Here is a 14,443-nt window from a genome sequence, read left to right on the forward strand (position 1 = left end):
ATTAAATAGGCTGCTTTCTAACCAAGCTAAAAAAAAGCACTGATGGTCTTATTAAAAACAAAGCATAAGCCATAGCCTGATGTAGCATGCACTACATTAATTTAAACCCTTTACTTGGAACCCGCTTTTGAACTTTGTGCTTGAGATGGAAAAAAAAAACCTGAAACATTGATTTTGGGTTTTGCTGATTAGATAGATTTGTTGTTATAGAAATGGCTAGTTTAAACTATCATGTGAAAGTAAAAAGTTGAGCCTCCCCTCCAAGTAATTCTAATTTAATTAGAAAAGTCTTTAAACAGGTATAGAAAATTATCCAGTACCATTCCTAGGAAAGAAAGAAAGAAAGAAAGAAAGAGAGAGAGAGAGAGAGAGAGAGAGAGAGAGAGAGAGAGAGAGAGAGAGAGAGAGAGAGAGAAAGAAAGAAAGAAAGAAAGAAAGAAAGAAAGAAAGAAAGAAAGAAAGAAAGAAAGAAAGACCAGGTAATTGGGTATATGGAAGTCAGTGTTGACTTCTGGCAACAGCTTGGACAAGTCCCTATAATTTTCTTAGCAAGATTTTTGAAGTAATTGCCCTTGCCTGCTTCTTTGATTTGAGAGAGGGTGACTGGCCCAAAGTCGCCAAATTGGCTTTGTGTGTCTGGTGGGACTAGAACTCATAGTCACCAGCCTGATGCCTTCACCACTATATTAAACTGACTCTCAGACAATTACATTTGTACAAATCTTTATTTGTACACTGTAGCTTCATTGGCAATTATGAAATACTCTTTATATTTCCAATTGGTTTTAATGTACAGCTTTGTATTCTTATTCCCTTTAGACAGGAACTTATTACAGTCAGGGCCTCACATTTAAAAAAAAGAGAGAGGGAGGAGGAAGATGTCTAGCGTTTGAAAACCTGGAAAGTACAGATAGTCCTTGACTTATTACCACAATGGAGCCCCAAATTTTTGTTGCTAAGTGAGACATTTGTTGAGTGAGTTATGCCTCATTTTATGACCTTTCTCGCCACAGTTGTTGAGTGAATCATTGAAATTGTTAAGTTAGTAATCCGGTTGTTAAGTGAATCAGTTTTCCCCATTGACTTTGCATGTCAGATCCCAGGACACTGCAACCGTCATAAATATGAGTCAGTTGCCAAGCGTCTGGATTTCGATCACATGACCATGGGGATGCTGCAAAGGTCGTAGGTGTGAAAAACCATCATAAGGCACTTTTCTCAATGCCATTGTAACTTTGAATGGTCACTAAATGAACTGTTGTAAGTGGAGGACTATCTGTATTGATGTTATGGTATGGGTTAACTTCACAAATTGAGATGCTGACTTTTTTCAAAGTAGAGCCAAGCTGGGTATCTAAGAATGGACTGTCCTTTTATTTGCTATAGTTCAACTTTAAATCTGTTATAAGATGGTTGTGAATCAAGATCACAGCTCCACCCCATAATTAAAGAGGTTTTGAAAAATGAAAGCATAAGTGCTAAATATGTTTCTAGATTACTTCAGGCTATAGGCAAGAGCTCATGTGATTGAATTATCCTTCATTCAATCAATCCGTTTGTAAAGCAATCAATCAAATAGAAAACTAGAGCCCAAAGAGACAGTATTAGTTAAATCACAGTCTATCTAATTTCTCCCTAGGATTTTTTGGGTGGGTGGTGGTGATGATTTGAGTCACCTAGTGATGTTTCTTTAGTAACACTGAAACCTTAGCATTTCATTACTGTATTTATCTATATTTTTGAATATGAAATTTAATTCTGATTGCTCCCTTTATTGCTGTTTTTAGTTGAGTGGGGACAATTCTCCAGTATTCCCGATGAGCCACGGTGGTGCAGTGGTTAGAGTGCAGTACTGCAAGCTACTTCTGCTGACTGCAATTTGGCAGTTCAAATCACACCAGGCTCAAGGTTGACTCAGTCTTCCATTCTTCCAAGGTGGGTAAAATGGGGACCTAAATTGTTGGGGGCAATAAGCTGACTCTGTAAACAGCTTAGAGAGGGCTGTAAAGCACTGTGAAGTGGTATGTAAGTCTAATTGCTATTGCTATTGCTATTCATGTAGAAAACTTGGACGTTTCACAAATGTTACTTTTTAATTAAAAGAAAAGGCTGCTCTTTCTTCTTACGGTAATGGAGAAGTCATATTCCTTAGCTTGGAATGAATTACTTGGTTTCATGCCTACAATAATACACCATAGTTTGCTGTTATAGCCAAACACAATATATAAATCAAATATATTTGAGTATGTGCTAATGTCACCGACATACGATTCATGAAGGAATATCTTTACTATCAAATGGGAAAGATTTTGATTTATTTTTAATGTAATTCCTGAGAAATTATTGGGGGAGAGAGGTTGTTTTCAAATCAGAAGAAGATCCAGTATGGTTTACACCCTTAAAATATATCACTCCAAGAAACTGAATCTGCCAATTTTGGAACCTGGAAACTGCTGAAGGAGCTCAGAATGCAAGTTCCTACATAAGAACTTGTGAAGGAAATCCATTGCAAATACCCTAGTTTTACACCAGTTCAAACCTGATGTGGATATATATATAAAAGCCAAATACTACTCACTCATCATAAAATCTCCAGAATGGTAAAGCCTACAAACTTGAAATTTGGCATGTTATGTTCCTCTTGGCTTCTACGTACTCACTAAGAAAGGATTTTTAGAAATGACCATCAGATCATTAGTATTTCATATACAGTATTATATTCACATGCTCTGATGCTAAGGAGTTAGATGTTCTACTCCCCTCAACACCTGAAAGGAACTCTGTCCCAACTGCCAGTTGCCTTATATTAACATACTCTGATGCTACCCCTTCGCTAAACCAGACGTGGGCATGGCCAGCGTGTGACTCATCTGGCCTGCAGGCTGGGACATTCTACTCCTCCCCCGCTGTTCCAACTGCCAGTTGCTTATATTAACATGCTCTGATGCTACGGAGTTATACATTCTACATTACGTTTCAGGCTTTAAGTGTCAATTTATCACGCCCGATCACATAGTTTCGTAATGAAGCACGGGCATCCAGCTAGTTCCCTATATTCATGGAGTCAGAAGAGTATGTGTAGAAATACAACCCCTGGCACATTTGATACAAACGCAGGAGATAACTTCATTCTGATATATAGTATGTGTGTGTATGCATACATGCATAAGAGCTGTGGTGACACAGTGGTTAGAATGCAGTACTGCAGACTAACTCACTTGCTCACTCCGGGAGTTCAATCCTGATGGGCTCAAGGTTGACTCAGCTTTCCATCCTTCTGAGGTGGGTAAAATGAGGACCCAGATTGATGGGGACAATAGGCTGACTCTGTAAATCGCTTAGAGAGGGCTGTAAAGCACTCTGAAGGAGTATAGAAGTCTAAGTGCTAGTGTTTGTTTGTTTGTTTGATTGATTTCTATAGCTGCCTAACTCAACCAAGTGACTCTTGGGTGTCTTACAATTCTAAAATTCTAAAGCAATTAAAACAAATAAAAAAACAATAAAACCATCCATAAAATAAGTAAGTACAAACAGCAACCTTGATGATTAATGAACCAATAGTAAACCTATGTACACACACACCTGATGTAGAACACATATTTTTATCATTTCTGAAATGACAGGCAAAGACAATGAGTCCCTTCACCAAACTAACCAAATACAGCAAGAGAGGAATCCTGATTTTGAGCTGGAAAAATGAAGCTATTATGGTACCTGTGAAGAATGTCCTTTAATTTTCTGAACAATCAATTTAAGTGCAAATATTTATATTATTTCCGATATTGTATAGAAAACACTATAGAACTATATCTCTAAGTAGACCCTGAGCTTCTTCTAACACTGTTTTTAGGAGCTGTTTGGTTGTTCTTAGGCTGTTTTATACCAGCTATCTTTATTATATACTGAGGATTATAACTGGTAATTTTATACATACTATCAAATTACAGTGCATGTTTCTCTGCAGTGGAAAAATGGAGAACAAATTTGGACTCTTTTTTTTTTTTAAAAAATATGAATTTATCCTCACCAACCTCATAATATCAGCATCTGTCTGAATTTTGCAATGTGATTCGATAAACAAACATGCATAGTTGGGAAAGTATATATCATGTTTTGCATTCAACAAAAAATATTTGCAAGGGGTGCATAAACTAGGAATATAATACACATATAAGGAAAATGTAGCTATAACATGTAAACCAAATGTGTACAAATTTCATATAACTATTTTCTTTTCCCAATGCAAATTTTATTCATGAATGGGTTAAGAAGAACTCATATTTTGGAAACAGCAAACTGACAGATTTGCCAGTTCTTCTTCTCTCTCTTTTTTTTGCAATAATTTTATTTAAGATTATAAAGATAAAAGACTACTGCTAACTAAAGAAAAAATAAAAAGTAAAGACAAAGAAAAGTACAGATATAATAAACAGAAAAGAAAAAAGAAAGAAAAAGAAGATATATAAAAGATGGTTCCCCCCCTCTGTCCAAACAAGTATAAAGAATTTTAGTAACGTAATACTTTCTCCAATATTTTTTTCCATTCTTTCTATATCTCATCCTTTATGAATAATCAAATACTAAACACCGTAATTCAGTCCTTATCAGCAAACGTGTATTAAGAGCTACCAGAAATATTAATGTATATAATTTAATCAAAAGATATCCATTTTGATCTATAATAAAAGATCCATTTTGTTATCCAAACTTATCACTAAGAAATAAAATGAAAGGAATCCCTCCCACTTGCAAACAGACAGATTTGCCAGTTCTGTTGCCTTTATTTTTGAATCAAATCAAATCCAATAAAATATCAGACCCTATGTTTTTTCTTTGAAGTATTTTTTTAAAATTACTCATCTTGAAATTTTTATAATGGCCTTCAGAACATTAACAGGAATTTAAAACAGCTGAATGAAAAGACATCAATTTGTCATATGAAAATATGAACCCTTGGAAGAGTTATCTCTAATACGCCCCCGACATTCGAAAATCAAAAATATGAATGTATTATATACTATCTTACTCATCAAAATCAGCTGAAAACTACCTCTAACTGAACCGCCTTACTTCTATTTAGGTGAAGAAGATAAGTTCTTCGAGAACAAAGGTCATGAAAGGTAGGATTATAGTTTAAATGTAGTTTAAATGTTTTTTTGGGGTGTGTGTGTGTTGAATTAAAGATGAAAAGAAAAAGGTAGGTTGGCACAGAGAATCATATAATAAAGAAGGAAGTCCAGAACAATGTGATGCTGAGAGAGTCTATACACCAGCAGGAGGTTAAAGGACAAGGGGGCAGGAAAACACTTGAATGTGATGGAACCTCCATCAGATACGTGCCAACACTTCCTTCTTTAAGAAGGAAAGAATCAATGCTTCAAGAGAAGCAAGTGGATGCATTGCAGGTGATTTCTTCTGCATGCTAGAATAAGAAAGCTTCAAACAAAGATCTCCTTATTCTGGTGCCTCACAAAAAGCCGCATCCAGCATACAAAGCAATTATTTGTTCAGCCCTGTTCTCCTGTGAGATAATTGCATGAATTGTGATGTGTGAGATGAATCTCCAAAGACAGTATTTTCAGCGTTCTATTCATCCTTAAGATGAAAAGGGAGAGAGTAGAGGAAAGGAACTATGAGTTGTGCCTCCAAAGGAGGCTCACTCCTCAGCGTATTGGGGTTATTGCATACTTAACCACCACAGGGCATCTCTAAGCAGCCAAAAGAAAAAAGGAAGGATTCTGCAAGATTTATTTGGTTTTGTTATACAAGATGCTGGCCGTAAAGAGCTTTTGTTAAACCTAAAGACTTTTATGAACATAAAATCAAATTAAACAGCACATTAAGGGTTCTATCTTTTCTGACTGATGTGCACGCGCAAACAACTCTCATTAACAGTAATGGCAGTTACGCACGCGCATCACCCGGAGAACAGATCCCTAAGTGCTTTATTGTTTTTCCTGGAGATTTTTCTCTATTGGACTTTAATTAAGCTCCTGCTAGGCTTACAAGTTTTTCTTTTCTTTTTTCTTCTTTCGGGTTTTTCTTTTTCCAAAAGAAAACAAAAGTGAAATCAGTTTCTTTGCCAGATAAGATTTATCCCCTCTCCCATTGTTACAATTATGGCAAAGACATTAACATTAAAGATCTTTTAGAAATAGGACACCTGTCCTGAAAGGGAAATCATGCCACCCTGAAATAGATTTGCCAAACTGATAGGAAAAAAAGAAAATGACTTGGCCTGTGATGTTAACAACAGCTTGATTGACACAAAACAGCAGGTGAAACTTTTAATGCTTTTGATGTTAATAAACCTGCTGTTGATGATAGAACTGCAGGATGGCAAACCTAAGCTGTCAATAATAGTAATAGTAATAGTAATAGTAATAGTAATAGTAATAGTAATAGTAATAGTAATAGTGATGATGATGATGATGATGATGATGATGATGATGCTCCTGCTATTCTGCTGTTATGGAACATAACATGCCAGATACCATAGTTGTTGAGAGCCGAATCATACAGTTTATTGATATCGCTGTACCAGGAGACACCAGAGCCGAAGAAAAGGAACTGGAAAAAATCATGAAATATCGCGACCTGGCCATTGAAACTACACAGCTGTGGATGAAACATGTAACAGTGATACCCATTGTCATTGGGGCACTTGGTACCATGTCCAAGAATTTTACAAAACACATCAAGAAATTGCAGCTTCCTGCAATAACACGAGCGGAACTGCAAAAAACTGCACTACTCAGAACATCATATATCTTAAGAAGATACTTGGTTGATACCTAGGACACTGGCAGCAATCCGTTATCAGCCATTAGCACCAGTTAATTGTATTTGTGACACATTTTTAAATGTTCAGTTGACTACGTTTTATGGTTAATGAATAAAAGAGATAATAATAATAATAATAATAATAACAACAACAACAATAATAACAATAATAATAATAATTCAGTTGACTGAGTTTCATGTTTAAAGAATAAAATAGATGATGATGATGATGATGATGATGATGATGATGATGATGATGATGTTGTTGTTGTTATAAACTATTATGGGCACTATGAATACACACGGTTCGGACTGCAAAAGACAAATCTTTCACTGTATTGCTACTATACACACAATTTCTTTTTTCTCTGAGGCATGCAGATACTGTATAATATTCCAAATTATGAATATCAATCCTTCCTAACAGTGTCATGTTTGGGGTGTCTGAATTATGAGCAAAACACGTAGGAGATTATATATATATATATATATGTATGTATGTATGTATGTATGTATGTATGTATCTATGTGTATATGTATATGTATATGTATATGTATATGTATATGTATATGTATATGTATATGTATTATGTATATGTATTCTGGATGCAACTCTTCTGATCCGAATCTTTTTGTTTTCTTTAGAAAAAGCGCATAGGTATTTAATTAACTCCTACTGTATGTGATGTACTTACTTATTGCCTCCACAAACTGTTCAAAGAAGCAGTATGGGAACAGAGGCTCAGGCAGTTCTCTGAAAAACATCTTGAGTGCTCCGGTGACAACGTGGATGTCCTCCCACTGGCTGTCGTCCAAATTCAGCTTCTCTTCTGGGAAAACACGAGGAGAAATGGAACAACTGGTTTTAATGAAACAATTACAAGACACTAATTATTATGTTAATGTTTGCCTACTATCATCAGCAACCGTTAACAGCCTTCTGCACCTAGAGGTTTGGTGCTGTGCATGGTTTTTTTTTTTTCTCTCTCTCTCTCCTCCTTTCTTTCTATTTTTTTCCCCGTCGGAAGAGAACATTTTCAATGGAATACCATCTGTAGGAATGCAGCTAACGGAAAAAAACAAAAACAAAACAACCTTCCCCCCACAAACCCACCCCCCAAAGAATAAGAGGCACAAAGAGACTGGAACATTGACACAGGATGTCAAATACATTTATTCCCAGAATGCATCAGTAGGAAAAATTAGCATCCCGGCTCAACATGATTCAAAGCTATTTGATTTCAAGGCCAAGGGGCTAAGAGTTGCCAATGATGACCGGCTCAAGGGACCGGCCTAAAGGCCTTGCTGCGCCAACAGGAGACATATGCTAAACACAGGAATACAAAATGAGTTATTGCTTTACATGTGTTACTGTTGCCATGTACAAGGGAATAATGGGCAACACTTTTTTCCCCTTCATTTCTTTTTTTCTGAATGCAATGCCATCAAGGAATTTGGGGAGGGGGAGATATTAATTCCAACTTCAAAAATATTTTTTTGTTTGTTTCTTTTTAAAAAAAAAAATTGGGGAAGATTCGCCCAGCAACAATATTAGACAGACCCCTGTTGGCCTACCTAAGCTATGCAAAGCTGTCAAAAATGATAACACGCTAAAGACAAACCACACATGCTTGCAAAACTGATTTTCTGAACAACAGAAATCCTTTCTTTTGAAGCTTGACTGAGCTGGAAATTTAAATATAAAAGGAGAAGAAAGGCAAAAAAATAATTTTAATAGAAAAGATAGGGAGATTATTACTTTGCTTTCCTTTGAATACTTGTTAGAAACATCTGGTATTATTTTACAGCAACAATAAACCCCAGACCTGACACAACTCACAAAAAGTGAAAAAGCCTGTCAGTCTGAATTAAAAGGAAACATTTTCTATAGTATCACCTGTTCCCCAAAATGACAGAATTCTTTTTAAAAGTGGCATTGTTTTTACTGAGCTATTCACTTAATATGTCAGCATAAAACTATTGGAGAACAATAAAAATATAATCCCAGTAATTGTGATAAATAATTAAGTAGGCCTTATTTAGCTATTGGTAATACAGTATTATTAATTGTATATGGAAAACATTTTTTAAAAAAGCCATGTACATTTTTCACTATAATAATTACTTCTCTTTGTAGAAGGAATTTAAATTAACACAGATCTGGTTTTTTTCCCCCTGCATTAACATTCATGTATCTTTTTAGGTGAACCATTTTATTTTTTTTAAAAAAAATTCACTGTAAAGTATTCTTTTAAGTATCCTTTAAAAAAAAAAGATTTTAGATCCACATAAAAACAATTAGGCTCTTGAAATTTAATAAAAGAGTGGGCTTAAAAACAAAGCAGGCAAATCAGCAAAAAAAAAAAAAAATCCTTCAAGATAAAATTTGATTGATTGTATTTCAACAATTAGCCTTTTATTTATTTATTTCCTTAACATGCCATTGAAATAAGACAGGCAGTGACTTAGCAGGCCAGTTTTACACAGTTGTCTACTCACAATAGCTTCAGAAGGAGAGACCTGGTGGGGTTTACTGTCACTTTAAAGAACAGGGTGGGTTTTCACATTGTTGAAATCTGTCAGATATTTTGAAATGTCCTTCTCACTATGGTGCCACACCCCCTGCGTGCCCTTATAATAAAATTGGTTTTACTCCTGATTAAATCATTTTCTCCCTACCCTCTACCATCCTTCTCATAATGGACCTGTGTGCACTACAGCTGGTGTTCTTCCCATGGTACCAATTCTTACTTTATCTTTTAAGCACTTTGCTGCTAAGATCTCATGCAGAGTGCTTATGTTTTGTTAAGAGCTTCATTCTTAGAGAAATAGCTTAACACATGTTCTAAAAATGTTGTACAACTTATTGCTTAAAACACATTTTGAAAATATATAAGCACTGTAGCTCTGGCACCAATCTTTAAGTAGAAACCTTTAAGAACAGAGCAGAACAGGGAAAATATATATAAATATATATATTTGGCTTTTTTTTTTAACTCCCTCCACCTACCCCCCATACATTTGGTTGAAACATTTAAAGTGGAATACACTGATTTGAAGACATTACCCAGAATTATCTACCCAGATTTTTTGCAGCATATCCAGATCTTCAAAGAAAAGTGTTAGGAATTATCATCTTGAAAGCAAAGGGTGTCATTTTACCCTCAAGGAATAAAATGACTTAAAACAAAACAAAACAAAACAAAAAGTTTGAGGAAAGGAAGCCTGCCAAATTAAAAGGAATTGAAACTCCCCTTCTTCCTCACCCAAGATAGCCCTTAAATTTTGGTCATTAGCCACATTTCAATAAAGCTGAATATAAACTATAATAGGACTTCTTCAAAGGTGGCCTTCTTAGGAGAGGATGGTCAATCTTGAATCAGTTGCAGGGGGTGTATAATTTATGCATGCATACATTCATGCAAACTCACACGTATGCTATGGAGACTGTATGACAAATTGTGAGAACCTGCAGATAGTATTAACCCAGCAAATATATTTAGGGTTTTTTTTTTCTTTGCAGCAACACCTGCACGAAAATGTTTCAATAAATCATCATCTCATTTAAGAAGCCTGCTCCTTCATGCAGCTTTCTAGTCTGTTAGGAACTCAACTAAGCATCACTTGTTTTCTTTTAGTTGGCTCACATGATATACAACTGTCCTTAGTTTCTGACACCCAGTCAATCTTTATCAGGCAGTTTTGAAAGCCACCTTTTATATTTTTAAAAGAATGATGTACTTGTCTAAATCATAAAGTTCCCCAAGCATGCTGATACATCCCTCTTATTTTTCAGTAGCACAAAACCGTCTCCATTTCTGTCTCTGCTAGGACACTGTGCAATTAGGAATGATGATGATAATAAACAATAACAGGATTTGCAGCATGGACCCATGAAAGAGGGCTATCACTATACATCTGACTTGGAGCAATGCTGGATCATTGTTTTGTGTTTGAGTTGAAGAGTGCTCTAGGTCATAAGTTGGCCAGTTCATGTCCCCTACTATTAGTGGAAGATGAACGGACAAATTGTTGGAATATGTACGGTCCCTTCTTGAGCAAAGGAAATGCATTATTAGACTTCTGGGTATGAATGAGAGAGAATGTGAATATGGTGAATATGAATTTTGGTGAAAGCTAAAAAAGGACTACTGTATATCCTCCGTAGTAAAGAAGAAGAAAAAAAAAAAAGAGAGAGAGAGACACGCACGCACGCATGCATGCACGCACAAACACACATACACAGAGAGAGAATAGCTCATCACTCTCACCCATACTCAGAAGGGAAGGTACAAAGAATAAAAATACTGTACATAAAGATAGACTGAAGCAAAGTAGGGATAACTAGATTTGAGCATGGAAATTTTCTTTCTTGGAGAATTCAGGTATGCAGAGATCTGGAAAATGGATTGACTGATTTGCAGCAATTCTATTATCCAGCTGATCTTAAGTTGTATGTTCATAAATCTATCCAGCATTAATAGAAAGGGTGTCTGTCTCTGGTGCTTTTTCCTTTCAAAAGTGTTGCCGCTGAAACGTCTCTCCACTAAAGCAAGGTACCACAACACTAAACAACAGTGGGGTTTTTTTTCTGAATATTTTTGGAAACAACCCTCCACCAATTGAAAAGTCCATCTCATGTCATGTTATAGTGATTTAGAGACCTCCCTGCTCTTCTCTCTCTCTCTCTCTCTCTCTCTCTCTCTCTCTCTCTCTCTCTCTCTCTCTCTCTCTCTCTCTCTCTCTCTCTGTGTGTGTGTGTGTGTGTGTGTGTGTGTTAGATTTAGAGTATGGGATTCTGAAAGGGCTTTCTCTCTATTTTGGTTCTGGAAACTGCAACCACAGATAAAAGGTCACAGACTGTTTCCTAGGAGTCAGGAGATATTCTTATATATTGTCTCACCTAGTTAATCTGATTCCTAAGGGATCATTTTTCAAATGTTCTTTCTGGAAGAAGAGACCATAATTAAATCTCTTATGTTTGACTAAATACATAGGTATTCCTAAACACACCCCAAAAGGTGAATGCCTAGCTGATTTTGTTTATCAGTAACCCGCTGGACATGCATTAATTCTTCTGTCTGCTTTAGAAGGGCAATATTCCCATCTGCCTTTTTTAAAAATAGATATCTCAATATCTATTTCTAGAGACTTTCGTAACTGTTTACATTTGCAACATCTTGTAACATACGGCAGCTTTCTATGCATCTTCCTGTAATTTACATAAATGCTTGTGTAAATTATTGGGAACCTTTTTTTAATGCAAATCACCCTGCTTTTATTCTTTGGTATGTATATACTGTATGTGTATGTACAGTAAGTATACTCCTCTGTTCAGGCTTTCCAAATGCAAATTCCTTCGAAGTAAGCTCATTTTTTTTAATGTGGTTACCACTATTTGCATACAAGTTTCAATAGCATACCTTTTTGTCAGATGTATGTTGCTGTGGATTCATGGCTGTTTGATTTTGGAAAAACTGTTAATAATGGGTTTCATACTGTTTCTTCTAAGTCTTGGTAGGTTAGGACCACTCAAATTATCTTCCAGGAGAAACTAGATTGGAGGGTTGTTGTTGTTTTTTCCTTACACCCCTCCCAGATTTCTTAATATACATTTTGCCAGCCTCAATCCATATAATCAGATGAAATCCAAATAAGGATGTTTGGCAATTAGAGAGTATATATACCAACAGAAAATGTCTTGTATGCACATTGGATTTTTAATACCAGCAAACGATAATGTAACATAACTTGTCAATTCTAAACACATAAGAATAGTTTGTGGAGCCTTCGTAGGACAACCAAGAAAACTGTAATGATGAATGATTAATTTTTAAAGACTTCGCCTCTTTTCTCTTTTCAATGAAACGGCCATATGGCTACAAGTGACAGATCACAAGCACGTCAGATACACTGATATCAGGCTAGCCTGATATCTGAATTGCAGCAATATTCAATTACAATTAATTTGCTTCTGGACTCAAAAAAGTATTATGGAGATGGAGGTAAATATTTTATCTTCCATCTGATACTTCGACAAATACTGCTTCTGAAGATGTGGGGTTCGGATTATCTATGGTAGCTAACAGTTGATTGAGTTCTCTTCCACCCTTTGGTCATAGTATCAGTTTCCAAAAAGTTAGTCTACCTACTGCGATGGCGCCATCAGAACAGATCACCCCAGGTCACCAATAAAAGTGAAACAAGGTTCCGGTTGTTTCAGAATATGAGCTAGGATGCTTCTTTCCAATAATGCAAACACTGTATTTAATTTCTCTGGAGTGTTGGCATCTATCACGTCAAATGGGTGACTACTGAATGGAAAATTGATGCAGCTACTTAACAACATTTTGACGTAAATAGATGTTAATGCAGATCCAAGAGCAAGGAATGCCTATGTAGGCATTCACGCATTACTAGAATACCCATTTTCATGGTGCTTCCGGCTACATTAGTGAATAACTGTAACTAAAAAGCACATGCTCAGTGCCTGTTGGAGAGCTTTTGTTTATTGCAGTTCTCTGAAACTTCAGTTCATGGACCTGAGGGCAAGCTGGAAAAACCCAGTATTGCTAATTTAAATCTTAATTGGAGTTAGAGGGAAATAAGATTACATTGAGGTGTGCTTAGTCTTGGAGGGATTCCACTGATAGCATTGAATCACCCCGATCGGAGATTAACTCTGCCATTGTCTCTACATAAGCAAGTTTACTCTATCCAGCGAAACCACAAGCAATTCAGAACACACACATACACAGACACATACACACATACACAAACTTGTTCAAAAGATTTGTTGAAACATGCTTAACTGACAATCCAAATTAGACTTGAGACATTGTCACTGCACCATTATCAAAATGCAGACAGATATATGGAAATATGGAAGTAAGAATAAATGACACAGGTAATTATTATCAAACTATCATGGGGTTATCCACTCTTCACCTTCTTTGCACACCATTTGAAGAATGTAGCACGTCTATACATAGTTCTCATCTTCAGTGATTTTGATACACTGATTTTTATAAACAGCTGCAATGTTAGATACAGTAGCTTGCATTGATGTGACCACAAAAATTGAGCATAAACCAGTTGGGCACATTCGGTTTACTATGCTGGTTTGCAGTTTGCAGTCTTTTCATATTAAGTCAGAGCTGCACGAAAATTTGACTGTGGAACTGTCCAAGCAAGAACAAATACAATATCTGGAGCTGAACCAAATTTCATAGACTACTAGTTGATTGCCTGCTGGAGGGAGCTAGGAGCTGTCATGCCTATGCATTGCTCAATCTAGCTGTGAAATCCTCTCAACATACTTGCACCAGGAACATTGAATATATAGGATCTGTTATTGGTTATTTTATCTATAAGACAGAAAGAGAAAGTGAGAGAAAGTGTAACTCCTTTCAAGAGGAAAAGTTGTCCAGAAATTCTGAATTATCAGCAATCTGGAAAAAAAATCCAGTTTCCAATATAAGGAGCATAGTAGTAGCCACAGTTCCTGAGAGACTCAAGAAAGTCAACAACAATGTTAGCAGTGATACACAATATATACAGGATAATGGATTACAAGCTTTTATTGGCTTTATTCTTGCGTCATTGTTCATTGCTTAGAGTTTTGACTGACTGGAGTGGTTTACAAATACAAACAAACAAA

At 36.0% G+C, this 14,443-nt stretch overlaps 1 protein-coding gene across 1 annotated transcript in view; it reads right to left on the bottom strand.

Annotated features, from left to right (window-relative positions):
• The window catches only part of ARHGAP15 (Rho GTPase activating protein 15), a 449,292-nt gene that overhangs the window by 72,793 nt on the left and 362,056 nt on the right, over nt 1-14,443 (bottom strand). The window contains exon 11 of the mRNA XM_070957014.1: nt 7,479-7,613. Coding sequence (XP_070813115.1) covers nt 7,479-7,613 — 135 coding nt within the window. The remainder of the gene's footprint in view (nt 1-7,478; nt 7,614-14,443) is intronic.

The sequence above is a fragment of the Pituophis catenifer genome, unplaced genomic scaffold (assembly GCF_029215685.1).
Source record: "Pituophis catenifer annectens isolate HBS135680 unplaced genomic scaffold, rPitCat1.0.hap2 SCAF_1, whole genome shotgun sequence".
NCBI lineage: Eukaryota > Metazoa > Chordata > Lepidosauria > Squamata > Colubridae > Pituophis > Pituophis catenifer.